Raw genomic sequence first — 26,896 nt, 5'->3', positions numbered from 1 at the left:
GAATAGGACTCGGTTTAATTATCGGGGTAATAGCGACAATACCAAAGTTTATATTACCGCCCGTCGGCTCTACTCCAACGGCACGTGTATATACACCGACTTACACCCTCGAGTCCTGCAGGAAGGAGATGCCAGGGAAACAAGGGGAATCCTGTGGTCTAATGGTCAAAATTAAAGCAGCCCTCCTGTGATCGTCCTGGATCCTCCTATTTATTCCGATGCGGAGTTCCATTAGCGGTTGATTACAGTGGCGGAAAAATCGCTCGCCATTAAGTGACCTGAAATGCATGATAAACGAGTCACAATAAATACGTGAATTAAATCTAGTTCGATATATATATATATATATATATAAAAAAATGGATTCTGCTAATAAACTGGTGATAGATATATCAAGGTAATTAAAGCAATGTAACTTTGGTCGAATATTCGGGTGGAGTTAAAAGGGTTGAAAAGCTCGACTACTCTTCGAAAGATACACCGCGCGCTATCGCTCAGATATTTCTGAAAGCTTGCCCGGTGAGAATGCGGAATGAATGGTGATTAAAACGTATTTACCATCTCTCGGCAAGACATGAGATATGCCTTTATTATCTTGAATCGACGAAGAGGTTGAAATTTAATTTTAGTCCGCTCTAGCTAGTAATGGCTTCCGTCCACCGTTAGACCCTCTATAAGTAATGAATATTTCAAGGGACTCGTAAAATTCTGAACACTAAACACCTCTGCTCTCCCGGTATTTTAGAACGTACGCGTCCCCGTCGGTTTTTTTTTTCAAATAATTTAATAATTAGTCAAACAAGTAATTATGTACTCACGAATTGCCATTACGCGCCGATGTTACTAACCTGTGCCGCCACCCCACGAGCGGGCGCGCAGTTAACCTCATTTTACCATGTTTCGAACGTCGAACTTATTCAGGGAAACGATGTTACATTAAGGACGTTTGCTTTCGTTTTCTTTTTATTTATAGCGTAGACGTTTAATTAGGAAATTTACTTTGCAGCGATTTAACGTTTCAGTTTAATATTTCTGCAAGGAATACTTTTTACATTACTGTGGTGCTCGGCTCGGTAACGGCGCGATTTCAATATCGGTTAACTAAAGCATCGTAAGAGGTCGCACCACGATTTAGACAGTAGCGCGATTGGTTTTGTGTTGTCCTCGGTGGAGAATGCGGGTGGCTCGTGCACTTACCATCTGATACCCCCAACGGCAACCCGACTCATCTCTGACATGTTTTGCCCATGCCATGTGATAATTCAGTGAGATTCCAAAACATAAATAGCTTGTTACAACATTTAAGGTATTACTGAAAACTCAGTATTTTAGAGATTGAATGTGTAAAATACTTTACTCTGAATATTTGAATTTTAAACGAACTGTCACATCGATATTGGCAAGATGACAGTCATCGAATATGTACAAACTTTATCCGATAACCCTTACTTTGGAGCCGGCTTTGGATTATTTGGAGTAGGCGCAGCTGCAGCTTTATTGAGAAAGGGAACGCAAGTTGGGATGGTACTTTTTAGGTAACAATTATATATTTGCTGTCGATACAGTGTTCAAGCATAGGTTATTAGGTATTTTGGCAAGTTGAACGAATAATTAATTAAGTCTCTTTACAGACGTCACTATATGATTACACTGGAAGTTCCTTGCCGTGATAAAAGTTACCAGTGGCTTTTGCAGTGGATTACACGCATAGGTGCTCGAGAAACTCAGCACCTTTCTGTTGAAACTAGTTTCGAGCAAAAAGACACTGGTCATGTTAAAACTAAATATGATTTTATACCAAGCATTGGAACACATTTCTTTAGGCAAGACTTTTTTTTACCCGGTGGATATTCCAATCCCGTTTAATTCCAGAAGCGCTATTATATAATATCCATACGATTAATGCTTCATTTGTATTTTTATATTTTAAATAGATATAATGGCAATTGGATAAGAGTTGAACGGACGAGAGAACAGCAGACGCTTGATTTACATATGGGAGTCCCGTGGGAAACCGTCCAACTAACTGCTTTTGGGAGAAATAGGAACATATATTTCAATATTCTTGAGGAAGGTTCATATTTTTTCAAGGGCTTGCAACTTGTTAACTTTGTAGCTAGCACAATTGATATTAATACCGATTATTTGCAGCCAGGCAAATGGCTCTCAAGGAACACGAGGGAAAGACAATAATGTATACGGCACTTGGAAGCGAATGGAGGCAATTCGGACATCCTAGGAAGAGAAGACCTATAGATTCAGTAGTTTTGGATACTGGGATCGCCGAAAGAATTTTAAACGACTGCAAAGAATTTATAAATAACCCTGGATGGTATAGTGATAGAGGTTATTTCATAAGATAAATACCAAATCTTGTTAGAAATCAAATATTATACATGGTCGGATCAGTTTCGGTGTATGAAAAATTAAAATTATTTTTAATTTAGGTATTCCATACCGGCGAGGATATTTACTATATGGACCACCAGGCTGTGGCAAATCCTCGTTCATTACTGCACTAGCAGGTGAATTAGAACGAGGCATCTGTGTACTGAATCTTTCTGAACGTGGCTTAACCGATGACAGGTTAAATCACTTATTAGCAGTAGCACCGCAACAAACAATTATTCTCCTTGAAGATATCGATGCTGCATTTACTAGTAGAGAAGAAAGCAAAGAAGGTAAATATTCTTCAAATGCAAATAATTGTATAAAAATATTTACAGTATATTATTTTGACATTTTGAATTTCTTCATGAAGTTAGAGCAGCGTATGATGGATTAAACAGGGTTACATTTAGTGGATTACTGAACTGCCTGGATGGTGTAGCGTCTACCGAGGCGCGAATCTTGTTCATGACGACTAATTATTTGGACAGATTAGACCCTGCATTGATACGACCTGGAAGAGTGGATGTCAAAGAATACATAGGTAAATATAGCTTCGATGATATCGTGTACTTGGAATAATTGTTTAGTTCGAAATACACTTTTTTTTTGCACTATCTGCAGGTTGGTGTAGTGCAAGTCAAGTAGAACAAATGTTTCTGAGATTTTACAAAGGTCCCGTGGCAGTGGCTCGGGAACTTGCACAGCAATTTGCTGACAAAGTGATAATGCAAAAAAAGAACGTTAGTCCAGCACAGATCCAAGGATTTTTCATGTTTCACAAGAACAATCCCAATGCAGTAATAACTAACGTTTCACAAATATGGGAAATCACATGATAAATATGAATCCAGTGTGTAACATTAATATCATTGTCGAACGCATATGTACATTGTGCTCAATATTTTAGTTTCCTCTAGAGTAAGTATAGAATAAAAACGGAACGTAATTTATAAATTAAACAAGTGTTGATTCATTTATTGATTTTGGGTGTTATGCAATTCCAACAATCTTTTACCTGTACAGAAGCAAGAAATGATACCGCTCTACGTGAACCTATACAGTACATGTTTAATACTTCTCGACTCCTGCGAACTGACTGATAAGGGCATTATCCCCCATTATTGGACAATGTGGAAATGAGTGACTTATTGTTACACACTTACTAAGAAAATATAGTACTCTGGAAAATAATATCACATGTTTAGAACATGTACTACTTTCTTACTTAACTATTGCTCAGCATACGGAACTAAATTATGGATCACACAGTCCTTTGATTTTAAACGTAAATGCTTTATCCTCTATGCTAGTCACCAGTTACTTCTAACTTACAGAATGTTACACGACTAATGCATTATATGCGATAAAAAATGGTACAATAATATACTGAATTTGCCAATACATATACGCATCTAGTACTGTTAATTTTACTTCCTAAGGAAAACATTCATCCTTGTAAGAGAGATCATTGTCAGTGATATGCATAATATTTACACCTACTGTCATCCGCTAATACTTGATTTCATTGAAACGATTCATTTACCATAAATGCTATTAAGTTCACAATTCAAATGGTGGATTTGTATACAAAGTAATATTTGTATATTATTGATGGTGATACTCATGACGAGAAACTGAAAATGACTTTGCACAGTCGTGGTATTATTTTTTTTTTTACAGGTATGGTAGTTTCTTATATTAGTAAGTAGTCAAGCATGTATGTGCCAATTTGTACTCTATCTCTTAGGAGTAATCAATTCTTTGATAAAAATATTTTCCGTATCGTGGTTTAACCACGAAATTGTTCTGCAAAGAATTTTTCAGTTTAAAAATAGTTCTCTTAAAACGTAAATTTGTTAAATTACTAATAACCGATAGATAACATAAATGCATTTCTAAGAAGCAAATTCAAATTGATCATAATCACTTTCTGAAGTTGAAATATTGTTTCCAAATTGGCTGACCATAAAATACTTTTGTTTAACAAAATTCATGGATGGGACAGTATAAATTAAAATTAAATAACATTCAGAATTCTCAGTTCTCTCAGTAGAGATAATCAGCCTTCACGATACTCAACATTTTTTCTTTACGAATTCAATGTAATCGATAATTATTCCAGATTCTAACAACATGATATGAAAAAGAATTCACAAAAGTTATACCTACTATATCACTGTATATACACAATTCTTATTCTATACTTATAGCTTGTTAAAATTGCCTAGCTAAATTTATGCAAATATTACCGATGTAATTGATCAGATACTAATCCGTCAGTAAAAAATTCACTGGCAGTTAAAAACTGGGATTGATATATATATATGTATTTATATATAATAGTATAAAATTCCAGTTTGCACCATTCTAAAACGAAGGATGATCGTAAGCTTAAAAGGTTTGCATTTTGATTGCTTCTTGGCATTCTTACCGCAGCAGTAAAATTTCTCAAAGTTAAGAGGGAATTCTCGATTTGAATAATAGTTTTACCCAGAACATTTCACCCCTTTTTAGAAACTCCAGATGTATGGTTCATAATTCAGAGGATCCGTTTGTTCCATATGAGTGTTACTTCCAACCATACAGGATGCATACACTACGGCAGAATTCCCTTGAGTCGATGCAGATGGCACGATAGGAGGAGCTAATCTACAATCAGGTCGCTGCTGCATCATCGGTCCCATGGGTTGCATCGGAGGAGGTCCTGGTGGAACTTGAGGCTCCGGAGGTGGTGGTGGTTGAGCTTGGGCTATCGGTGGTGGAGGGCCAGGAATATTATGTACCGATTGCAACATATTTGGCCCTGGAACATAGTTTGCCACTTGGCACCGATAAAGAATATAATTAATACCTTCATTTTTCTTAACGGTGTACGTTCATTAAATTTATTTAGAAACTTACATGCAGTCGGATTATGAAACTGCATATTTGTTTGTTCAGGAATCATGTTGGCAGGAGGCGGGACCATTTTTAAAGGAGCAGGCGTCTCAATTTTCTTTTTCCTAGGAGCTCTTTTAGAACCATCGCTAGAAGATTGATCACGCTTTTTATTGCTACCAGATTTCTTTTTCTTTTCACCAGGTAGTTTTGGTTTGCTGGACCTATTGCCGCTAGGTTGCCAAAGATGAACTGTATGTACAGCATTCCCTTCACTAAAAAAAAACATGGATCTTTTGCTATTGCAGTTCTAAAGATTATGTAAACATTTTTTATTTTCATACCCTTGTTTCTTTCCGAGTTTCCAACTATGAATTCCAGCCTTGTGAAGTCTTTCTCTAATTGTATCTACGCTGCATGTTAATCCTAGAGCAGGAGCAACATATTTAGCTGCTGTTAATGGATGCTGCGTAGCCATCGCAATAATTGCTTCATCTTGCTCCTTTGTTGTTATTCGTCTGCGTCCTTTACGTTCCTTTGTCTGAACGTTGCCTTCCTTATGCCAACGTTCAAGCCATCTTTTAACTGTACGCTCCTAAGAGAAGAAAGCTTCTATCAAAGAAAGGTTCAAAATAATTATAAAGACGCGTTTTTCTTACCGATCTATTAATCGCCAGTGCAATAGATAAAGTGGACAACCCAGCTTCTGACATTCCAATCATTCGATTTCTAATTTCAACACTGGTCTCCAAAGTCCCTTTTGCTTTGCCACCCTTCTTTTTTCTTTTCTGTTTTTCTGCTTTCCGGTCACTTTCTTTAGACTTATCCTTTCCTGATTCGTTATCAGTTTCTAACGACTGACTATTGTCATTAGAATTACTGGAATTTGAACTATCGGAGTGCACAATTCTGTTCATTTCAGTTAGTAATGACTTAGTCGAGTCTAGCTGTTGATGCTGTTGGGGTTGCTGCTGATGTTGATGCGGATGCTGTTGGACGGGATGTTCTATTTGATGCTGTGTTTGTTGTTGATCAAGATTTTGATGGACAGGCTGAGTATTTTGTTGTTGTACTTGTTCATGCAGCTGCTGCTGAACTTGATGCTGTTCCTGTTGCACATGAAGTTCTTGAAGTTGTGGCTGCGAGGTGTGTTCATGAGGTATTTGATTCGGATGACCCTAATTATAAATAAATGAATAATGTACATGAACTCCCGATTTACACAGAAATGATAAGAATGTGAAGTAAATATAGCTTAACTAACCTGGGGATAATGGTGACTGCCTTGAACCAGATCTAAAGGCCAATTTTGAGTAACATTGAGTCCTGGGTGTTGATAAATAGGTTGAGGTTCCTGAACTAAACTTAAGGCGTTGCTGAATTGAGTCTGATTTGTAGGTAAAGGCTGAGGTGGTGGTTGCATTTCATTGGTATTTTGAGGCTGTTGCACGTTCTGTTGAGAAAAGACCATGTCTGGTTGTAGCTCAGGCTGTTTCAAAGATTCGGCAGGAGCACCGTCACCAACGAATACATCTCTTGTTCTAATCTTTCTGGATATGCCTCTTCTCTTATTATCAGAACCTGAGGTGGTACTACTTTTCTTTGCTTTACTACTTTCTTTAGTAGATTTCTTTTTTCCCAGCTGAGTACCGGTAGGTCTCCATACAGCTTGCTGAATCGAAGCTCCATCTGCGTCACTGCTGAAAAGATGCGATGCACCAAATAAAAGTATGTGTTATTTACGTTTTAAGATTAAAAATGGAGAGATAAGATGATAAATAATTTCAATGGCACACTAACCCCAAGGGAATCCTCTGCATACGCTTTCGCGATGGGCTCCAGTTATGAATTCCTGCTTTATGTAATCTCTCTCGAACTGTATCCACGGAACAAGTAAGTCCCAAAGCTGGAAGCACAGCTTTCGCAGCAGTTATCGGTGTTTGCGTAGCCAGCCGGATAATTGCTTCATCCTGTTCAACCGTTGTAGCTCTTTTTCGACCACATCTTTCTCGGGTTTCCACAGTGCCTTCTTTATCGAAGCGGTTCAGCCACCTCTTAACGGTACGTTGCTGAAATCATAAAAAAAATTATTGTAAATTTACAATTTTATTAAAATAACAGAAAATCATAGAATCATAATTTACGTACAGAGCAATTGACAGCTGCTGCAATTTCTCTTAAACCCAGGCCAGCCTCGTACATGCCAACCATCCGGTTCCTTAGTTCCGGTGTCGTTTCATGCACGCCTCTGGTCTTTCCCATTTTTCCTTCGCTTATACTTTGTACTTTACAAGACGGACACAGTCCATCAAAACTGGTGCAATCTTTTGAAACAAAGAGTGCTCTGTATTTAAATTTCACGGCGTGAGAACAAACAACGATACCACGTGATAAATGGCAGCAGTCCTAGAAGAATTTTTAAACGCTAATCTAGAGGTTAGCCGAAAGAGGTTCAAATGACTTCGCCCACTACGTACCAGTTGGTCGCAGAGTAATTATTGCATTTCAGGTCATCACGCTTCCAGGAGCAGATTCAAAGACACCGCGTTTCTTCCTTGACTTAGACATTGCTGTCTCGACTATCGACAGACAATTCCGGCGTTAAACGCTTAAATATACTCAAGCTACTTTGTCGTAACGAGTTCACGCTTGTCCTTTCACACACGAGTCCCATGTGCGGTGTTTTCGGTCCAAAGCCTTTCGTACCTTACAAAACAACTCTCAAAAGCTACAGCAGCGCATACAAACTCCAGCCGCACGTAGAAAACGCTCCAGTCAATACAACTCCGGCTGTACAGTCCGTTGAAGTAATTTTGACCGCCATTCCCGTGTAGAAGCTTTTGATTTTGGAGAATCAGCCTATGCACTCTCGCGGGCTGCCCCGATTGGCGGGGGTGATGCACTTTTTAAATTCTCCTCGTGACGGAATGCCAGACATCGTGTCAATTCTTGCTTGATGTTTCCCTCCTGTCAATTGGAATTCCGCGGATCGCTCGATCTCGACTAACCTATGAACCTCGTTTACTTTTCCGCGCACTAGTCCATCCGTGCACGAAATCGCGCGAACACGGGGAAGCTTATGGAAAGGGTTTGCGTACTTTCTCCCCTAATTCACTAAAACTGCATTAGTGCGCCTAAATGCAGCCATGGAGAGGACACCTCCTAGTCAATACAACTCCCGCTGTACAGTCCGTTGAGATTCTTTTGTCCGCCATTGCGGCACACGAATCTCTCTCGATTTTGGGAATCGACCAATCAGAGATACGCCCACTGCAACCGCGCGCGCTGATTGGTCGAGACGGTTTGCTTTTTAAATTCCCTCCCAACGGAGGAACTCGAGACCGTGCGTCGACTCTTGATTAACAATTAATTATGTGGATTATTGACTTCGCCGTAATTTCGGCTCTAGTATTTAGCATGCAAATACATGCGATGCACCTTTGAATTTTCTTAATCAATTCAGCTCGGGAGTTGCAGCTCGGAGAAAGTACTCTCGCTTTATTATGCATACTCTCGTTTACCTCTCCCAGCGGATTTTTTAATTTCAAGATGTACACGCCACTCGGTGAGTGTGCTAATTTGCAGATACTTTGCTCATTGGTGAAATACTTTTAGATTTTCTTCTAACATCGCCTGGTACAATTCCGCGGAGTGTACCGCTGCACCGGCTGTACAGTCCGTCAAAAATGTTTCCTCTACAATTCGTAAGTATATCGGTTGGATAAAATTTATCAAACGGTTTAAATCGTTGTGGAATTTACGTTTTTACGTTCCAAGGGTGTTTTTTTATTAATGCGGGACGCGATATTTTTTTTTTAGCACCGATGATTTTGGATTTGCGATGGACATACGTCATGCCGCGACCAGTAAACGTGACTTCGAGACTTTTGGAGAATCGGCATTAAATCACGGAGCTGACAATGGAGTCTGGAAAAAAGGGGGCCACGTCTTCGAGATGGAATTCAGAGTTTTAAGGAATCCCGAGCGAATACGCGTGCCATGACGGCTTCGATGGCGATCATGCGAAATTGCCTCCAAAGTTGCACAGCGAGGGCGACTGGATATAGTGGGATAGATTGGGTCGTGGATTAACTAGTACATCCGCCTATCAAATCTGTTTGTCTGCTTCTATCTATGCTCACAAAGTGTGAACGCCGTAGGTATCACGAGTCGAGGTGTTAATCAAGCTCGCTTTCTTACATACAATGTAACTTTATGATACTCCAATCTGTTTTCAGACCATCGAATTTCCCACCGGACTGGCTTAACATAAATGTACTCTGCAGAGACACTAAAGTAATCCTTGCCGATCTCAAAAGTGAAGTATCCACTATTCGATGAAATTGCATTAATCGTTTCTTTCATAGCCAACTGTAGCTGCTAGCTAAGAAAGGAAATGTGGAAAATCTATGATTATTTTTTGTATTTGCAGAGAGCGGTAAGATGCAATGTAAGATACGGAGATGCGGCAAGAACTTGACTCTCAAGATCTTTGAGCAACATTGCCGACACGTCGGTCGCCTCTTGAGCTCCGGCGAAGATTCATGACGAGAATTCACGAATCAGACCGTGGTATAAATGACTCTGTTCTATGTCAATTCGCAATAATCTGATCTCATTGCATGCAACGAGCCTCCCTCGAGTGTGGCCATCCATCATCAGATCAGTCGCACCCTCCGTGGCCGCGAACACGGCCGGACCAGCTCGGACTGCAAAAATAGGCCACTTTTTAAACAACCATAACATTTTTCCAAAACTCTAGTGACCGTAGATCGCGAGTGGCAACATGAGAAACTACCTCGTGGTAATTTGTCTTCTTCAAGCGTCTTTGGTCAATTGTGGGGTACGTCGAATGATTGAATGGTATCCCTAAGTGATTCTCAATTTACTCAGATAACTATCTTTCAACGGGTACTCCGGGTAACCGAAGAGTTCATTGGCTAGGATTAACCGTGGAATACAAAAAGATTTCTGTTTTAGGTGCGGCCGAGCTTTGTATCCGACGAAATGATCGCGATTGCCTCTAGCGTGGTGAATGCCTGCCAAGTCCAGACAGGGGTGTCCACGGGTACATAGATATTGAGAGAAAAAGTTACAATTGCAATAACCGAACGGTCACTCGGTTGACTCCCCGTCATTAAAACGTCGTTTCCTATTTTAGCCGACATCGAGGCGGTAAGGAACGGCCACTGGCCCGAAACGCGGTCGCTGAAGGTAAGGGCTCGATGAGAAAAAAGATTATTTAGAACGGATCTGAGCGTTAATGTACAGTAATTATAATTTTTGCACAGTGTTACATGTACTGCCTGTGGGAAAACTTCGGTCTGGTGGACCACAAAAAGGAACTCAGCCTTAACGGCATGCTCACGTTTTTCCAAAGAATACCGGCCTACAGAGCCGAGGTTCAAAAAGCAATTAACGAATGCAAATGGCTCAGTAAATACATGGGTAAGAGCTTCGCGTTGCCTGTATTGGCAAGCAATTATTAATCGAATATTTAAACGTCTTCGGTATAAATAACAGTTGAAGAAATGAGTCATTGGCAATGACGATATTCCTGATTACAGGTAATGGCGACAGCTGCCATTACGCGTACATGTTCAATAAGTGTTATGCGGGATTATCCCCAAAGGTGAGTTAATTATCAGCCGAATCGAGGATGTTCTCCACCGGCTTTACATAACAAGTTTTAGAATAATTATCTCAGTTGACAAATGCTATGCCATTTTCAGACTTATTACCTGTTTTAAGTAAACGCTCGCACATCCGCACACGGAAGAGGAAAATACCGAGTAGTGAGGGTTCGCGGATTTGGAAATCATCGCAGCAGCTACTCTTTATGCAATGAAAATTACGACGCCTCTTAAGATAATTATGTATCGTTGTGTTCCGAATAAAGGTATAAATAATAGAATTGGTAAGGCACACATGACACATTTATGAACGTGACATCGTGAGAAATAAACTTGTATAGCTTTTTGTCCGGTACAATCAGTGCGACGTTTATGATTGTCAACATGAGGCATTAAAAAAAAAAATGATTACACCTGATTTATATCTCAATCACAGGCATGACGGTAATACGCGCGTTAATGATTTGCGGAAAATCAAAATGTGCGGCTTCGGCATGGAACGTGCAAGTTGTAAATTATAAGGAAAAAATCGCGCAAGCCGATTATTAAAAAAATTTACAACACGTCATGAGGTGAAGGTTCACGCCTTTGGCGTGATCGCACCGAGGGGTACAACTCAAGATCAAAGATCTTGAATTAACACCTGACGACATAATAGCAATCTCTCGGAGAGGATATAAGGCGAAATTTTTCTCACGTATGAACAGTTCGTGCTTGGCGACCAAAGTTTACGGAACGTAAGAGATTCTTAAAATCTTTTCGCAATGAGTGCCTTCAAACGTTTTTCAGTCGCCGTAGCAGTTACAGCTCTCATTATTTCTGTCGTTCAAAGCGGAGTAAGTACACATTTTTTTTCTGTAAATTTCATGGATATTTGATAACACGCTTTTCTATATATTTCATAGGAAATTCCGGAGGAGCTGAAAGAAGCTGGTAAACAAGCACATGATATATGTGTTAAAAAAACCGGAGCACAAGAAGGTGAGTTTTAAGTTAAATTTGGATCGTACATTGCATGCATCACATTTCCGTACAAATACCCCTGAAAGTTCCATTTACAAAATCAATTTTTCATTACAGAACATATTGCAAATGCGATGAAAGGTGAATTTGCGGAAGACGAGAAATTTAAATGCTATCTGAACTGTATACTGGAACAATTTAATTTGGTAATCCTTTCTCCAATTTAATATTGCTTACAGCTGCTCATTTTATTATAATCAATAATTACTGTCTTTGTAATCAAAACTAGTTGAAAGAAGACGACACTATTAATTATGAAGTGATGGAACAACTAGCACCAGAATCCATGAAATCAAATTTGGAACAAATGAAGAAGGAATGTGGGCAGAGCGGTAAGTGTAATTACTAAAATAACCAAATTGTTATTATTGTATCGAAGCACCATTTACCCTTAATATTAATTTCCAAAGCTGGAGCTAATAAGTGTGAGAAGGCCTTCAACCTGAACAAATGCGCTTACAAAGTTAACCCAAATGTAAGTATTATTTTTGTGAATAGTAAATGTCGAAAAAAAAGTCAATTTAACGACGCAGCTGCCTATTATTTATAGATGCGCAAAAAAGTGTGTATTTTTACTTACTCTTATTTTTCAGACATACTTTTCGCTTTAAGCTACAAGAAGACAGATTATTGATACCAGTGCAACATTTTTGTTTGTATCGTGGACAATGAATGGCATGTAATTATGTTTAAAAGTAGAATAAAGGAGTAAAATATACTTAAAAATCTAAATCTTTAATAACAGCCAGGTATAAATTACTCGGTATCAGCAGTTTACACCTTTACGTTACGTAACACCGATACGCACATACTTATATCATTTACATGATTATTTAATGCATAAATATTGCTTTTAATTTCTAGGAAATGTTTCCTTACACTATAGTAGTACCTGTGATTTTCTGCATACCTCATAAACTTAGTTTCAATTCATTTTGTTTATAGTCTAATCAAAGATCGATTAACTATTGGATATAGATAATATATACGTAATACTACATCTTCTTAGAAATGCCTTTTTACAAAAGACCTACATATTTGTTTGCTTTAACTGAATTCATAAATTCACAGTATTGGCAGTTCCATTTTATCACTATATCTATTCACCAAATAAAGATGCGAAACCATTCGTGCATTGTTCGATTGACACTAAATGTCTCTTCCTGGAATCTTAAGATACAATCATTGGTCCTCACATTCACTTAATTTCTCACACATAACCCAACTTGAAAAATACAGACTCCTCCGATCTTCGCAATACGTAAATACATTTATTAAAAAGATGAGCAATTACCTTTCTTGAACCTGTCACTGCGATGTCCAATTAATTTACGAAATAGTACCGAAGGACATGACCACACATTTTATTGCGATTAAATTTACGCTTTTCGAGGCTTTACTTTCCTCTTGTTAATGTTCATGATCTGTTCTACAATGATATCATCAGCCTTAGGATCAATCGGAACAGCCTGAACCGGTGCCCTAGAAATTGGTGCAGGCTTCGACCATTTCTCCACCGAAGCATTTAACCAATACCATACTTTGTCACGGTTCAAGAAAGCAAATGCAACGAGTATTATGAAAGGCAAAGCTATTACCGAGGTTTGGTTCATGTCGCTTTGGTCCATTTTCCTTTCGGCGTTGAATGTCAACTTTACGTATTTGAATGACGTATTCGTTTCAAAATATATCGGCGTGGTTCGATATTTATGCAGTGCAGGAGACAAGGAAGACTCTAACTGCACGAAATATTTTTTACCATCAGCTTGCAAGGGTGGAAAGTGTACCAAGAATCCTGCGTTGTACGAAGCCCCAACTTTGGCAGTCTGCGGGCCATCCAGCTTTGAGATATGAATCGGAGTGTCTGGCATATCTTCTCTGCAAAGTTTCACTTTCAGGGTACGATAATGTTCTGGTTGAGGTGAAACGACGTGTACCGAAAAGTCTGTACGCGATATTGGGTGGAAAACGACCAGGCGGAGCCCTTGGATATCTTCTTTAGTCTGCACAGCGATGGAACTAGGTGTTGCCCTTTGGATGAGGGCATTTGCTTCTACATTGGGCTTTAAACGTATAGCATAAATGCACTGCAACATCAATAGAGAATTCGTTAAACAATGGTGATAATTAATTAATCCGTTAAATATGAATTCATTGAAAGAACCGAAGGATGCTGAGAAATAGGGATCGTCTACCGATGGTTGAAGTCCTCTGATCCTGAAGTTGCCATTCTGTTCCGTCGTTGCCTCTTCCTGAAGTGAAGAGCAGTTTGTCTGGCCTTGAGCTTCAACCAACACCCCGGGCTCAGGTTCACCGTTCAGTGACGTCACGGACCCATAAGCACTGAACGCGACTCTGTTACCAGCTAATCTCACTTTAATAGTGGCACCTTCGGCAACATTGATCATTTTTGAAGGTGGATCGAATCGGTACTCCTTCATCATCGGGCGAAGGTAATATTCCCCAGGAGATAACGAGTTAAATGTTAACTGCCCTCCTTCGTTCGTGACACTATTCTTGCGATAACTTGTGCCTCCCGAAAGGGAAAGAAGTACCCCCTGTTTGACAATGTATACATAAAGTGCTTTGAAAATTATTTTGACAGGCATATAATCTGCTGCGTAATACCTGAAGCGGAAGCTCATCTGTACTATCAGAAACGTCAACGATAATTTCAGCCAACTTGTGTGCTGAAAATATTCCCTTGTCATCTGGACCAGCAATAACGTATCCGTCTTTCTCTGCAGTTACGCTGAGAATTTATTGTATCGATCAATTTAGTACTAAACATAATAAAGCAGTCTTATTCCTGCTTACCTGTAATCTACTTTTCCATCGAGGGGGCCTACTTTATACACGCCGTCTTTTTGAGTAACCAGAGTTTGTACAGGAACTTCTTTGTCCTTTCCAAATATCCGAAGCGTAACACCTTCTAATGGTGGCGAAATATTTCCTTGAACAATCTGCAATATTTGTCAATGCAGGAATTTTCATAAGTAAATGTCAAGACTTTAGGGTTTCACTTACTTTTCCCAAATCACCGGTGAATGTAGCGATGTTATTGTGGCAGTCATTTGTTCCGATTACTTTCAATGACGGTGGGTTGAATAGTAACGTTTCGGATAAAGGTGTTATAATATACTCGGTATCAGTACTTGCGATAAATTCAAACTCATACTTAAAATTATCTCCATCTTTTACGTATTTCAAAGGACCTAGTCTGTAACAAGTAGGAAAAACCGATAATGATGAAGTAAATACCGTACCTCAATAATTAATATAGTTATTTAACTTACATGGGTGTTTCACTCGTTGCATCAATTTTAATTTTTATATCATTTACTGCAGCATTGCTAATGATATTTCCTCTGTGGCTATGTTTCGTTGATGACAAAAGAATAGGAGAAAGACTACTTGTATCCCAACTGTATACTGATTGTTGATAAATATGGCAGCTTTTTGGCACAAACTTGTATTCACCAGCTTTTGATACACAGTGCCTAGTACTACCCTTTGACAGATGCAGAACCATTTTTTTCGATTCATTGGGTTCAGAGAATTCAACAGATGTCTCATGCGAAGATATAAAAGTAACAGAAAACCCAGTTTGTTTGAAAGGCAGTACTTCGGCACGCTCCGACGTAATTGAAACGCGATAACTTGGATGTTCCCAACAAAACACATCGGTATCTATCAAAACCTCGTAGTGTCCAGGTAGCACCTCAGTGAATTGATATTCTCCACCTGCATCAACAGAAACCACTAGACAAACACAGACAGTAGTACCATTACAGAAAAATAATTATAAATGATAACAAATTTTGCAATATTTCAGTACCATTTTAAAAACCATGGACAATACAAAATTTATTATCAATGAGAAAGAACACATAATGGGAAGAAAAATCATTAAATTTAATAAAGAACGACCAACCTTTTGTCTGAACTGTTTTTATTGTAATTCCGTCAAGGATTTTTAGAGTAACTGATGCATGGCTGCAGTCAGAGTTTTTCAAACATTGAATCGTTCCTTTCAATGTTGCTTTTAATTGTAGGAAATTAACATCATTGATTGGTTTGGCTGAAACGTCAATTGTCTGTTGCAACGGGAAGAACCTGTAACAAAATGCTTTTATAGATCCTTGAAAATATGATGATTTTATGAAGACCCTGATACATACTGAAGACCCTTAGCTTTTTCTTCCGCAGTAACTATAATGCTCAATTGGTATTTGCCAGATGGGAGGTATAAACAAAATTTCCCAGTTGATGGGTCTGTGTCTACTTCTGTTTGAAATGTGGATAATGTGTTTTGTATGGACACTTTGCGGTGGTGCAGAGTTCCCTTTGTTGAAAGTGTTACTGTTCCACATACTTTGTATGCAGATGGTACCAACGGTGGTAATTCCGGGGAACTAGGAGATACCTTTACTACTTTTTCGTCAAACTGCATGTCATCTGGAAGAATAAAAATAAATTAGATAAAATTTTTATTTTGTAACTGTATAAATTGTTACGTACCAGCATCAGCACGCAAGGAATATTGGCTAGCCTTGGTATTGTCCAACGTGTAACGACCTTCACTATTGGTTACAGCTATCTGTTTGCCAGATAAGTATACTTTGGCTCCTGGTAGCGGCTTTCCACCAGCCATAGAATAGACAGTACCACTAACCGTGAAACCAGTCACTTTAAAATCTTGTGGTAAAATTAAACTATCATGTTCAATTTTAAATGTCGCTTCAGTAGGCTGAACAACGAATTTTGTTTGCGAACCCATGTAATAAGGGACAATCTTGTATTCACCGACTGATAAAGACGGAAATATAAATCTGCCATTTTTGTCGGAAACAGCATGACAGAGAGGCTTCTTATCTTCGAAACCTTTGATTGGATGTGTTGCACAGTTCTTAGCTTTGCCATTCTATCAAATCAACGATACACATATTTAATATCTATTTCTTACTTTAAGGGTATATATAAGTCTATGCAAAATTATTTTATTATTTTAACTTACTCCAAAGAGAATAAATGAAACACCACTTATGGGTTCACTTTCGCTAGTAACTTTCCCACTGACATCGTAGCCAGAAATTACTAAACTCCTTTCGGGAAGTTCTGTATTGCCCTCCTTTACAGTAACCTCGACTTTATTTTTTTCAATCACCCATCTTCAAAAAAAAAAATAAAAGTACATGAAAATTCATTAGATTCTCAACTGAGTAGTAAAATCTAAATAGTGATTATACATACACTGGATGCGTTGCAATTAGAGTATACTTTCCAGGTTGAATTGGTGTAAAGTAAAATGTCCCTCCTGGTGCAGTGATCGTAGTTCCAACAGGTGTTTGCTTATTATTTTCATTGTATAAAGAAATGGTAACGCCTTGGGGTCCAGAATTAGAACCATCACTGATTACCTTTTTGTTGTAATTGTAACACGTTATATGAGAATGGAAAACCAATCAGTTTAACTGACTAAAATACTACTTACCCATCCTGTTATTCCAAAACCTTTAAAAGTAAAATTTATGTCCACTCCTTGACTGCACAAGTCAGACGACCCGTCGACGTTTAATAAAACCTCGGTTGGTTCGAAACTCCATCCCCTGGGAGGATCAACCTAATCCCAAAAATATTAAACTCATAATAAATTTCAATACCCTGTTAATTAAGCAGAGTAAATTACAAAGAAAATATAATATCCAAACAAAAATCAAAATGAACAGCAACACAACCCATCGTACCTTCAGAACATATTCTCCTTTATCATACAATGGCAAAAAGTAATATCCATTGATCGGAGCACACTCAGTTTGGTCTTTTAAGCTTCCAGACTTCGTATACCTAAATCGTATTCAAGTTTAATTCATCGCCGACTATAATTATATTAAATGTAAATGTGCTAAATCATAACCTCATTTCGTCGTCACACTTACAGTTTCACGTGAACTTTCGAGAAATCAATATCAGTGTGGCTTTTTACGAAACCCCCACATCCAAGAATGTCTTCGGCAATGGAAATTTTTAATAAAGTAATTACATTAATAAACAGAATAGCTGCAAATCCTCGTTTCAGGAACATTTTCGTCGTCTGCTGTTAGCCATTGGGCACTAATTATAAACCAATGAATGTGGATATTCTCAGAGATAAAGATGAGTAGAGAGATTACTCACGGGCAGGGTCGCGCGATCGCGTCCTGTGCTGCCACCCGGAGGATGTGGACGGTTAACGCATTTATGGACGTCACTAGGTGGTGCGACTTACTGCTCGTGCAATGCCGAGCTTCAACGGTCGCCTTTCTAGGTTATGAGGCCGAGGCGTGATCCGTGGGTGCTGCACAGCCAGTGCAGCTCCGAGCAGCTCCGAGTAGCTTCGAGATATACGCAGAAGGATGGATCGCGGCGTGAGAAACGTGGATGTGACAGCGACGGGCGTCTACCGGGGGTGAGGAGAGATGAGAAATTAGGGCGATCGGCGCTTCCCGAGGTCGGTGCAGCATCCTCGAGAGTCCGTTACGGACGAAGATGAATCTCTTGCCGCTCGGCGAGTTAGCGAGTGTACTCGAGAGGCCGCTCGGCGTTCCGAGATATTATCCCCAGCCGAGCGCTGCGTCTACTCGCGACAAGTCAGAACACGAATGATGAGAATTAACTCGACTAAGATGACCACTCCGATCGAGGAGAAGATCGACCAGAAGCTGAAGGTACCTCCCGGCGGCCCTCGCGGCTTGTCTTTATCAGTGAATTCCGCGATTTTCGAAATCAATAACTCGAGGGCGCACTGGACTCGCAAACCTGCCGCGAGCAGCGGCTGCATTTTCACGCGCGGACTTAATGCAAATTTCACGCACTAATCAATCCGTCCCTCGAATCGCCTGGCGCTTTTAAATCTCAATGGCACAAAGGAATGCAGAACGGCCCCCTTCTTGGATCGGCGCTTCTTTGGGTGGATGAATGAATAGCCCCTCGCCTTTGTGTCTCCTTTAAAATCGGATATTTATCTATTGGGACTTCAACATATTTCATATTTTTAAGGGACATTCGAGGCTTGTCAAGAATGGGTCTGAATTTAATTAATCGAGTTGAATTTTATGTTGAGGTGAAATAGACTTTGCGATTCAATTATTTTATCAGTTCTTTCATGAATGCGTATCTCTGTAAAGGTCCGGACTGGTATGGTCACGGTCAGCGATGGCAAGATCAAACCGATCCCAATGCGTTTGCATCTGTCTATGGAAGTTTTGAAACTTCAGAGAGAAGACTTAGAGGTAATATACTTTTTTTACTACTTGTGGACTTCTTTATTTCATTTTGGGCTTTTATGTGGAAATAAATTGAGATTATCGAGAGGTTAAGTCAAACGAGATAATGATTTAAATAGGCTGCGAATCATAATAAACCACCTTTGGATGCGAAAGAAAGAATGGTCCAAATTACGCGGCAGAAAGTAGGTGGTTTGGGGTTGAGCATAAAGGGAGGAGCCGAACATAAGCTTCCGGTGCTGATATCAAGAATATATAAAGGCCAGGCTGCTGATCAATGCGGTCAACTTTTTGTCGGGGATGCAATAATTAAAGGTAAATTATTTAAATACGGTATATGCGAACGAGACATGTATTTTAAATTATATGGAGTTCTTTTATTTTTTATGTCTGTTTGTTTTACATAGTCAATGGAGAGTACATTACTGCGTGCAATCATGATGATGCTGTTAACATTCTGAGAAATGCTGGAGATTTGGTAGTTTTGACCGTGAAGCACTATCGAGCGGCGAAACCATTTTTACAAAAAAGTGGTAGGTTGTAAATGCAGTGATTTTAAGAATAATACGTTATTTTCTTGTACACTTTTGTTTTCTGTTTTATAGAAAAGGAAGAAAAATTAGACAATGTTGCTAATGGTGGGGAAACAGATGATGGATGGATTTCGCCGAGCAGACAACCTGGCAGTCCTAAATGCAGTCATAGCAGACAAAATTCTAATGCATCGTCGAGCTCTGCACAGTTTAAGAAATGGATCGATGTTGTCACAGGTAACGTAACGTTTAACATTCAATATTTTATCCTTGTTCTGAAAATTCAAATTACGCGTTATTTTTGTAGTGCCCTTGATGATGGCTTACGTAACAAGGTACATATTTGGGACGGATAAGCTTCGTCGAAATGCCTTCGAAGTTAGAGGATTGAACGGGGCACGAACTGGGGTGATTCACTGCGACGATAGTGCTATTCTCAGTCAATGGTTGAAATATATCACGGATAATATCACAGGCTTAACTCATTTACAGGTAGATGTATGATAGAAATTCAACTATTTTTGAAGTGCTCTCTAGTCATTCCTGGGCTTTAATTTAAATTTTGTGAGCTAGATGAAGCTATATAACCGGAATTTTGGAGTGGGAGAACGCATCGAGTACATGGGATGGGTGAACGAGGCTGTCAGTAACAGTAATCAACCATGGCAGAGCTACAGACCTCGGTTTCTGGCACTTAAAGGTCCTGACTTGTTGCTGTTCGAAACCCCACCAGTGAGTATTTATAATTTCATATTTCCTGTTTGACTCCGCCTTATTTTAACATGAAATTTTAATCATTCACTGCTGTTCTTTCCAGTGCAATATCGGTGACTGGTCACGATGCGCACTGACGTTTAAGGTTTATCAGACGATGTTTCGCGTGATGCGGGAATCCGAGAACGTAGATGAAAGGCAGCATTGTTTCCTGGCACAGAGTCCAGGTAAACCGCCACGCTATTTAAGCGTTGAAACACGGCAAGAACTTTTAAGAGTCGAGGCCGCATGGCATACCGCAGTTTGTTCCGCTGTCACTCACCTGAAGGTTTGTACATGGAGTGTTATTAATACAAGTCATCGCATATTAATTCATAATTATTTACGACTTCGTTCCTCATGCAGAGTAAAACCTTCCCCGTCACCTTTAACGGCAGAGCCGCAGGCTTGACCCTAGAATGGACGCAAGGTTTTACCCTCTCTTATGAGAATGCTGGAGATACTATCTGGCGATACAAGTTTTCTCAACTCCGTGGCTCCAGCGACGACGGGAAGAGCAGACTCAAGCTGCATTTTCAAGAGCCAGACAGTATTGCCATCGAAACTAAGGTAACTGATAGCGATCGCAATTGAATTCGATCTACCTTTCGTAAATACAAAATTGTTTAATACAATTTTCTCAGGAATTGGAATGCTCCCAGCTGCAGAACCTACTGTTCTGTATGCACGCCTTTTTGACCGCAAAAGTTGCCGCGGTTGATCCAACGTTCTTGACATCAACGACACCGTAAGAACTGCGTCGCTGGGAGTACACCTGTAGGTACCGTGCAATTTCTTTTTTAATCGCGTAGAGTTCGAGTGACTCTTGATGCTGTTGGAACATTAAATTATCAGGGAACGTCGTATAGTTCTCCGCAAAGATATCAGCCTGATGACGTCGACGAATTCAGACGTACCACAGACCTCCGGTCCACTGCGAAAGACAGATGTCACGGAAACAATTAATCCCGGGTGACTTCTCTGTTAGGGAGGGACATTACCCGGTCAGTGAACGAAATTTACGCTTTTCTACAAATTGGACTATCGACAATCACTGAGTTTGCCATTAGTGTACGATCATTTCTGTCCAAATGGAGTTCCAGGGTACGTCTGAATTCGGCGCTTCGACAAACTCAAATTATTAGGAATGGAACATTGTCTAGGTGCGATCGTGGTTCCGTTTACGTTGGGAATCTCAATCCGCACGGAAAGGTGGCGTCGAAATCGCGAAAACGATTTTGAGGGCGGTTACTCACTTTACGAGCCGAAGGAAGAAATTGAACCGTGCGCCGCGTTAAACTCGAGAAACAAGAGACAACTAGTCAGTTTTCCAAAAATGGTTTGGACACTTTTATAGAAAAGTAGATTATAACGAAATGCGTAATCCTTCCAGCTCAATTGCAGCGATGAACGTCGCGTTTACGGAGAAGCATATCGATCCAGGATCGGAATTAGAGCCCGGACCTCTCCGTCGTAGGACATTTATTATCTGGAAATGGGAATAATAAGGCAATAGCGTTAACGTTTGTACGCGATATTTTTTCAGTGAATAACCATGACGACTTCTGGCTTGTAAATTAGTATCGGGGGGAACAGAGGGGCGACATCGGACGCCCTCGTTTCTTTGAAAACGTTCGATGGCTTCGGCTTTTACTCGTATATCGTTCTTTGAGCTTGGAAGGATTAATCGCATCGAAAGCTTACGGCCGTACCGTAGTAAGCTGGGAATTGCATAATGTTTTGGCAAATCGAGTACAGGGACTTCGTCACCTACATCAGAAGTCGATAATGCCTTTAGATGGATTCTTTCGACGCAACGTTTGTGTTCATTTCGGTTCTGCCTAACGTCAACGAGTTAATTGTAAATCATGTCTGTGCCTCAGTCGGTTTTAAGGTATTTCCGTTTCCGTTTAATGGAACGATTCCGAATCTCCTGTTTCTCTTTCGACGGTGGTCGGTGCGCTCGCCTTTCCTTTCCGCATGGTCTTCGAATCTCGTATGCGAATCGCGTTATCTTTTGAGCATTGAATTTCGTACCGTAGACATATATCCGGTGCCTTGTCGGAGAATCAGTCGATCAGTATACAGAAGAAGTGTCCACGTTTAGCAGCGACTGCTTAAGCTTTGACGAAAGTGCTCAATCGAACGAATATGGAATTTTTATCGCGAGCGCACACCTCTTCCTTTTCCTCAATCCAGCGAAATTTTCAGCAACAAGCTACTTTATTAAAGCCAGTATTAACCTGTCAATAAGAAATCACGTCGCAGCTATAGTCAGAGCAATAAACACTGTTGTATAGTCCGACCATGGTGGCTACCTGGTTAATTATCTAATTAGTATTCGAGGTACTTTGCGATGGGGGACTCTAGTTAGCGTGAAACGACAAATGTTACCACTAAGTATATGTTATATCCTACCTTTAAGTGACACCGCGCAATTGGTTCTCCTTCTTGCTTTACTATACATGTATATATACATATACAAGAACGGAGTAAACGACAAGGAAGGAACGAGAGAGATTGAAATTGACTTGTTTAGCTTAATGCTTACGTTTCTAATGAAGATTATCCATAAGATATGAAATGTGGATTTATGTCGTCGAATTTCTCGCGGGGGGTCGCAATTTACTCGTTGCGAGTATTTGTTTGGACTTTATGTTAAGCAGGGGGCAAGAGGGGGGTATACAAGGTACGGGAATTGTATGGCCGGTTATCATGTCGCTAAGCTATTCCTAGTTTTGTCAGAATTTACGCTTCTACTTGTTTCCTCTTCATCTTCGACTCTCTTCTTCTCTCTGTACTTTGAAGATCCTTCGACTACTCGTAGAAAGTGCCTATACCGTATCGTAGATGACAAGGAATCCGCTTTATTTTAGCTCATGGCTATTACGGACGATGTACGTACTACTTTTTCTAGTCCAACCTCTTCAGGAAGTTGCCATGGTCACTGTGTAATGAGTAGAGTACTCTTGGATCGGTGCGGAAGCTCATCGTTGTACGCACGAGAGCCGGTCTCGACCCTCCTAAGTTTTGCTCTTCTTCCAGTTATGTCTCGAGTAAAAAGCTCCGGGTAATAAAGGTGAGCTTTCGCACACCTTGGAATAATTATCCAACCGGGATTCAACGAGATAGAGATCCGTAAGAATGCGTGCGTGCGTGGATGCGTTACCGAGTGATAGCGCTATAGGAAATTAAGAGACACTCGCGACCGGATGTAATTGCAGAAATTCCGAGATATCGATATCCACCTGCAATTTTATCCGCACCTTAAACTCACCGCTACCGCTTTTTCTGGGATTACACCCGGTTCGGTTATCAAGGACTGCACAATTATATTGTATACATATGTTGTAGCTATATACATATATATATATATATATATATATTTACGGAATGAAGCTGGGATAATTAATTTTAACGAGGATTATGCTTCGGGCCATTACCAGGAACCAAAATATTCAGTGTTGAGCTATTAAGTTAAGTTTAAGGTAACGATGGCGAGAGGTCTAAGGAGACGTGGTTGGGAAAAGGCTTGTTTCGCGCAAATTCATCGGTTTATCGACGACCAACCCGTCGTTGCAGTCTTTCCTCCTCTTTTAGCTCGTTCCGTCTCCTAGGTAGACACGTAGGATATAGTTGTACATAATTCAAACTTGCCGATAACTCCACGAAGCTTTCTCGAGTCCGATGTCCCCGAGCGTGATCGACTAAAAAAAAAAGTGTCACTCGCTGCCGTGGAATTATTAAAAAGTAAAAGATAAAGAAATGGCATAACAAGGAATGGAAACCCTGAAAAACGCTTCGTCTCGTCGGGGTCGTCGAGCTTCCGGCTTGAAAAGCTGGAACCGATATATATATATATATCATCGAGGTCTTACATTTCGAAATATAGTTTATCTGTTATAATGTCTATTCCCCCCATTGACAATATGTTTCAAAATATATCATTGTTAGCAGTTACAAATTCGTTGCCTGTTATTCTGTAAGCCTTCGGGGTCTCGGCCTCCGTTCGGAATAATCAGAGGGGATCCGGAAAGCTGCGGAGTGCTTTTAGACGAGATAAGCCTAAGGAGAGACGAACGGAAGAGAATGAAAAAGGAGCAATAAAGGGCCAATGTAGAGAGAACTTGCGATGGGTTCCTTTTTCTTTTTTTCTTCTTTTCTGTTCATTCACCATTTATTTCATAGACCGATGAGCGATCATTCGTGCGATTGTTGAGAGTCCCGACGACCGAGTTTCCTCCTAGAAATTTTCCTCCCGACGTTTTCCCAAGGAAGACGTCTCATTAGCCGGTATTTCCGTCCCTTCGGGAAATGGAGACCGCTGATTGGTTCTCTCGTTTCAACGGGCCAATTACATCGGCTCTCCACCCTGGTGACGGTAATAACGCGTCAAAATGAAAATTATCACCGATAAATCTGAGGGGAGAGGCGCTTTCTACGGTGGCGGGACTTAATCGATTCCCGCGAGAAAAAGGAGAGACGCGAGGAGACAGAGGACACGGTGGACTGGAGATCTTGCGGATCTTCCTGTTGCGAGTTATAGAAATTTTTCATGTAACAATTGCCAGGGTAATTATTAGCCTGGTCTTTGGTCTGGGTTAGTGGAATTAATGTCCTAGGGTTCGTCTTATTCCTCGACGTGTTTGCTCGCTGCTCCGTCACCGATGTCACGCGGATGCTCCCGATATCGACGGGAATGTCAATAGTTATCTGGGCTACCGGAGAGTCCGGGCGCGAAATGCATTAGTTTGGGTTTTTGCCCATGATTTAAGACCCCGGACCCCTCCTCGGGCTTTACGAACTAATCGGCCGTGATTTATTTATTTGTTTTCTATCCGGCCGTTCTGCCGATTTCGCGCGGCAGGAAATGGAACGTCGTCCGTCACGCGGAGACCCGACATCGTCAGGGTGTCCACCCCTCTGGTTGACTTTTCCTAGCTTTTCTTTTCTTCTCTTTTACCTTAACCGGGTTCAGATACGTTTAGCTATTTTTCTTCTTATTCTTAAACATGAAGAAACTCCTGGGTGGAGGTCCGCCGAAATGTTGCGACACGTGGATCCATTAAGCGGGGTGCGACGACTCCTCGAAAATAGACCTTGGATAACAGATCGCGAATAACTCAATGGTATGGACAACAATGGCCAAGGTGGGTGGGAAAAGGGTCGCTCACGCGATTTTTACATCTTAAACGTTAAGCCCTACTATGGCGGCGAATTACATTTTTTTAAATTTTATTTCTTAATATCGATGTGTTTTGCTATCTGGCCATGATTTTCATGGGACATTGATTCCCTCATTTCCGACCCGATACGTCCCAGTTCCCACGGGATTCGTTCCCCTGGCGGTACCGCCGGAAATAAAGGGATCACTTTGGGCTCCGATGACGAATTGGGCTGCATCATCCCTTATCACTGGGAGTAGCCCAATTTTTCCGGATTAATGAAGTCACCTTCGATCGATGTCATCGTCGATAGACTGCGATGCGAGATTTGACGGTAACGCGGGTACCGGCAACCGGGATTATTTTATTAAGGATATATAATTGAAATTTACGCGGCATTTTATTTATAGCCACAATTAATAATTCCCTCTTTATATCCGCGGATCGTTCGCCGCGTTTCACCGAGGGTCTTCGGCATTCGGGGGGACATTTTCTGTCGGGAAAATTCGCCACGTGATATTTTTACCGAGTGTAACGAGGTCCCTCTATTTCTGCCGGAATTCCAGCTTCCACGTCCTCTCCCTGGACCGCGTCTTCTCTCATCCTCTCGTTCCCGTTTCCCTCTGCACCCTTCGACCGCTTTTCGTCCCTTTTTTCCCTCCTGGATGAAGGTTTTCAACGCCTCCCTCCTCTAAGGACCCTTTTTCTTTTTTTTTTTTTTTCGACGGAGGTGCGAGAAACACGTCGGGAAGAAAGTGCACAAATAAACCGCGAGTTTTCGCCCCCGATTCGCGGGAAGAAGTGGGTGGAGTGGGTGGGAAAATTTCGGGAGGGGCTCCGACAAAATTAGGATGGAACGGAAATTTCGAGGCAGAGTCGGGTACAGGTCGGCGAGATGTGAGATACGAGTGTCATTTTTAATGGGACAGGACTTGCTGACTCGACGTCATGGTCACCTGGATAAGCGAGCTTATCAGCTTTATTAGCATTATCAGCGTTTGGGTACCCGGGACGTGACGCACATTTTCACACGTTCCAGAACTCGATCCGCAACATGGAGTCCGGGTGAGTTTCCCATTTCCCGGATTGTTTTACTCCACATTTTCCCAAGCAGCTCAACAGTCTGCACGGTTAACGCATTTCCTCGACGAGGCGAGCTTTATCAGCCGTAAAACTTAAGTTGGAAAACAGATTTCCTAGGACGGGAAAACCGACTAGAATGTCGGTGATTTATTGCCATCCGAGTTTTGCCATTT

General features: G+C 40.6%; 6 protein-coding genes across 14 annotated transcripts; 4 read left to right on the top strand and 2 right to left on the bottom strand.

Moving 5' to 3' along the window:
* Positions 1–1,261: 1,261 nt before the first annotated feature.
* LOC105698858 (mitochondrial chaperone BCS1) lies at positions 1,262–4,809 on the top strand. 2 transcript variants are annotated; one of them, XR_001103962.2, is made up of 8 exons: positions 1,262–1,535; positions 1,632–1,823; positions 1,935–2,074; positions 2,152–2,346; positions 2,448–2,681; positions 2,762–2,932; positions 3,013–3,309; positions 3,415–4,809. XR_001103962.2 is itself a non-coding variant. In XM_012423464.2 (7 exons), the coding sequence occupies exons 1-7, from the start codon at positions 1,405–1,407 to the stop codon at positions 3,225–3,227; spliced, it is 1,278 nt and encodes a 425-aa protein (XP_012278887.1). In that variant the 5' UTR covers positions 1,262–1,404; the 3' UTR covers positions 3,228–3,327. The 2 variants fall into 2 exon arrangements, 1 of the variants encoding a protein (XP_012278887.1); XM_012423464.2 differs by lacking the exon at positions 3,415–4,809 and having other exon boundaries at positions 3,013–3,327.
* On the bottom strand, positions 3,338–8,442 carry LOC105698857. 5 transcript variants are annotated; one of them, XM_012423462.1, is made up of 9 exons: positions 7,975–8,442; positions 7,746–7,847; positions 7,417–7,674; positions 7,069–7,337; positions 6,533–6,968; positions 5,928–6,446; positions 5,613–5,863; positions 5,293–5,543; positions 4,902–5,212 (listed from the first exon to the last, which is right to left on the bottom strand). In XM_012423462.1, the coding sequence occupies exons 3-9, from the start codon at positions 7,528–7,530 to the stop codon at positions 4,902–4,904; spliced, it is 2,151 nt and encodes a 716-aa protein (XP_012278885.1). In that variant the 5' UTR covers positions 7,531–7,674; positions 7,746–7,847; positions 7,975–8,442. The 5 variants fall into 5 exon arrangements, with proteins under 5 accessions (XP_023289817.1, XP_012278885.1, XP_012278884.1 ...); XM_012423461.1 differs by having other exon boundaries at positions 7,417–7,693; positions 7,746–8,442; XM_012423463.2 differs by having other exon boundaries at positions 7,746–8,442.
* A 764-nt stretch (positions 8,443–9,206) lies between these two features.
* LOC105698844 (general odorant-binding protein 69a) lies at positions 9,207–11,480 on the top strand. Of its 3 annotated transcripts, XR_001103960.2 has the most exons (9): positions 9,207–9,424; positions 9,507–9,586; positions 9,701–10,111; positions 10,249–10,336; positions 10,430–10,482; positions 10,560–10,716; positions 10,836–10,900; positions 11,001–11,167; positions 11,338–11,480. XR_001103960.2 is itself a non-coding variant. In XM_012423444.2 (8 exons), the coding sequence occupies exons 3-8, from the start codon at positions 10,055–10,057 to the stop codon at positions 11,016–11,018; spliced, it is 438 nt and encodes a 145-aa protein (XP_012278867.1). In that variant the 5' UTR covers positions 9,207–9,424; positions 9,507–9,586; positions 9,701–10,054; the 3' UTR covers positions 11,019–11,280. The 3 variants fall into 3 exon arrangements, 2 of the variants coding, with proteins under 2 accessions (XP_012278867.1, XP_023289805.1); XM_012423444.2 differs by lacking the exon at positions 11,338–11,480 and having other exon boundaries at positions 11,001–11,280; XM_023434037.1 differs by lacking the exons at positions 9,207–9,424; positions 9,507–9,586; positions 11,338–11,480 and having other exon boundaries at positions 9,694–10,111; positions 11,001–11,280.
* A 100-nt stretch (positions 11,481–11,580) lies between these two features.
* On the top strand, positions 11,581–12,642 carry LOC105698845 (general odorant-binding protein 83a). Its single transcript, XM_012423445.2, has 6 exons — positions 11,581–11,737; positions 11,807–11,882; positions 11,982–12,070; positions 12,154–12,256; positions 12,335–12,399; positions 12,518–12,642. Exons 1-6 carry the CDS (start codon positions 11,666–11,668, stop codon positions 12,533–12,535), a joined length of 423 nt encoding a protein of 140 aa, XP_012278868.1. The 5' UTR covers positions 11,581–11,665; the 3' UTR covers positions 12,536–12,642.
* Positions 12,530–18,026, bottom strand: LOC105698843 (nodal modulator 3). 2 transcript variants are annotated; one of them, XM_012423442.2, is made up of 14 exons: positions 17,864–18,026; positions 17,672–17,771; positions 17,419–17,547; positions 17,178–17,344; positions 16,942–17,095; positions 16,446–16,848; positions 16,106–16,382; positions 15,859–16,040; positions 15,221–15,686; positions 14,952–15,144; positions 14,742–14,887; positions 14,553–14,676; positions 14,120–14,482; positions 12,530–14,011 (listed from the first exon to the last, which is right to left on the bottom strand). In XM_012423442.2, exons 1-14 carry the CDS (start codon positions 18,007–18,009, stop codon positions 13,304–13,306), a joined length of 3,558 nt encoding a protein of 1,185 aa, XP_012278865.1. In that variant the 5' UTR covers positions 18,010–18,026; the 3' UTR covers positions 12,530–13,303. The 2 variants fall into 2 exon arrangements, with proteins under 2 accessions (XP_012278865.1, XP_012278866.1); XM_012423443.2 differs by having other exon boundaries at positions 15,221–15,668.
* Positions 18,027–18,229: 203 nt separating this feature from the next.
* Positions 18,230–24,601, top strand: LOC105698855 (gamma-1-syntrophin). Its single transcript, XM_012423459.2, has 10 exons — positions 18,230–18,631; positions 19,091–19,195; positions 19,309–19,504; positions 19,597–19,722; positions 19,795–19,959; positions 20,030–20,214; positions 20,296–20,454; positions 20,540–20,764; positions 20,842–21,045; positions 21,120–24,601. The coding sequence occupies exons 1-10, from the start codon at positions 18,566–18,568 to the stop codon at positions 21,225–21,227; spliced, it is 1,539 nt and encodes a 512-aa protein (XP_012278882.1). The 5' UTR covers positions 18,230–18,565; the 3' UTR covers positions 21,228–24,601.
* Positions 24,602–26,896: the final 2,295 nt, after the last annotated feature.

Source organism: Orussus abietinus, unplaced genomic scaffold (assembly GCF_000612105.2).
Source record: "Orussus abietinus isolate OABI.00-Male unplaced genomic scaffold, Oabi_2.0 scaffold12, whole genome shotgun sequence".
Lineage (NCBI taxonomy): Eukaryota > Metazoa > Arthropoda > Insecta > Hymenoptera > Orussidae > Orussus > Orussus abietinus.
Note: the sequence above shows the minus strand (reverse complement) of the source record. Positions and strands in the feature narration are given on the sequence as shown.

Bases quoted from the DNA above. Each gene is read 5' to 3' on its own strand.
- LOC105698858 (XM_012423464.2), top strand. From the start codon at position 1,405: ATGACAGTCATCGAATATGTACAAACTTTATCCGATAACCCTTACTTT. The intron at 2,075-2,151 runs GTTCATATTTTT...GATTATTTGCAG, and splicing joins TTTCAATATTCTTGAGGAAG to CCAGGCAAATGGCTCTCAAG. The intron at 2,682-2,761 runs GTAAATATTCTT...TTCTTCATGAAG, and splicing joins TAGAGAAGAAAGCAAAGAAG to TTAGAGCAGCGTATGATGGA.
- LOC105698843 (XM_012423442.2), bottom strand. From the start codon at position 18,009: ATGTTCCTGAAACGAGGATTTGCAGCTATTCTGTTTATTAATGTAATT. The intron at 15,687-15,858 runs GTTGGTCGTTCT...GTGTTTGTCTAG, and splicing joins AAAAACAGTTCAGACAAAAG to TGGTTTCTGTTGATGCAGGT. The intron at 15,145-15,220 runs GTAAGTTAAATA...TACTTGTTACAG, and splicing joins GCAACGAGTGAAACACCCAT to ACTAGGTCCTTTGAAATACG.
- LOC105698855 (XM_012423459.2), top strand. From the start codon at position 18,566: ATGATGAGAATTAACTCGACTAAGATGACCACTCCGATCGAGGAGAAG. The intron at 18,632-19,090 runs GTACCTCCCGGC...ATCTCTGTAAAG, and splicing joins AGATCGACCAGAAGCTGAAG to GTCCGGACTGGTATGGTCAC. The intron at 21,046-21,119 runs GTAACTGATAGC...CAATTTTCTCAG, and splicing joins GTATTGCCATCGAAACTAAG to GAATTGGAATGCTCCCAGCT.
- LOC105698845 (XM_012423445.2), top strand. From the start codon at position 11,666: ATGAGTGCCTTCAAACGTTTTTCAGTCGCCGTAGCAGTTACAGCTCTC. The intron at 11,738-11,806 runs GTAAGTACACAT...TATATTTCATAG, and splicing joins TTTCTGTCGTTCAAAGCGGA to GAAATTCCGGAGGAGCTGAA. The intron at 12,257-12,334 runs GTAAGTGTAATT...TAATTTCCAAAG, and splicing joins GAAGGAATGTGGGCAGAGCG to CTGGAGCTAATAAGTGTGAG.
- LOC105698844 (XM_012423444.2), top strand. From the start codon at position 10,055: ATGAGAAACTACCTCGTGGTAATTTGTCTTCTTCAAGCGTCTTTGGTC. The intron at 10,112-10,248 runs GTACGTCGAATG...TTTCTGTTTTAG, and splicing joins CGTCTTTGGTCAATTGTGGG to GTGCGGCCGAGCTTTGTATC. The intron at 10,483-10,559 runs GTAAGGGCTCGA...ATTTTTGCACAG, and splicing joins CCGAAACGCGGTCGCTGAAG to TGTTACATGTACTGCCTGTG.
- LOC105698857 (XM_012423461.1), bottom strand. From the start codon at position 7,530: ATGGGAAAGACCAGAGGCGTGCATGAAACGACACCGGAACTAAGGAAC. The intron at 5,544-5,612 runs GTATGAAAATAA...GTTTTTTTTTAG, and splicing joins AAACTCGGAAAGAAACAAGG to TGAAGGGAATGCTGTACATA. The intron at 5,213-5,292 runs GTAAGTTTCTAA...ATCGGTGCCAAG, and splicing joins GTTTCATAATCCGACTGCAT to TGGCAAACTATGTTCCAGGG.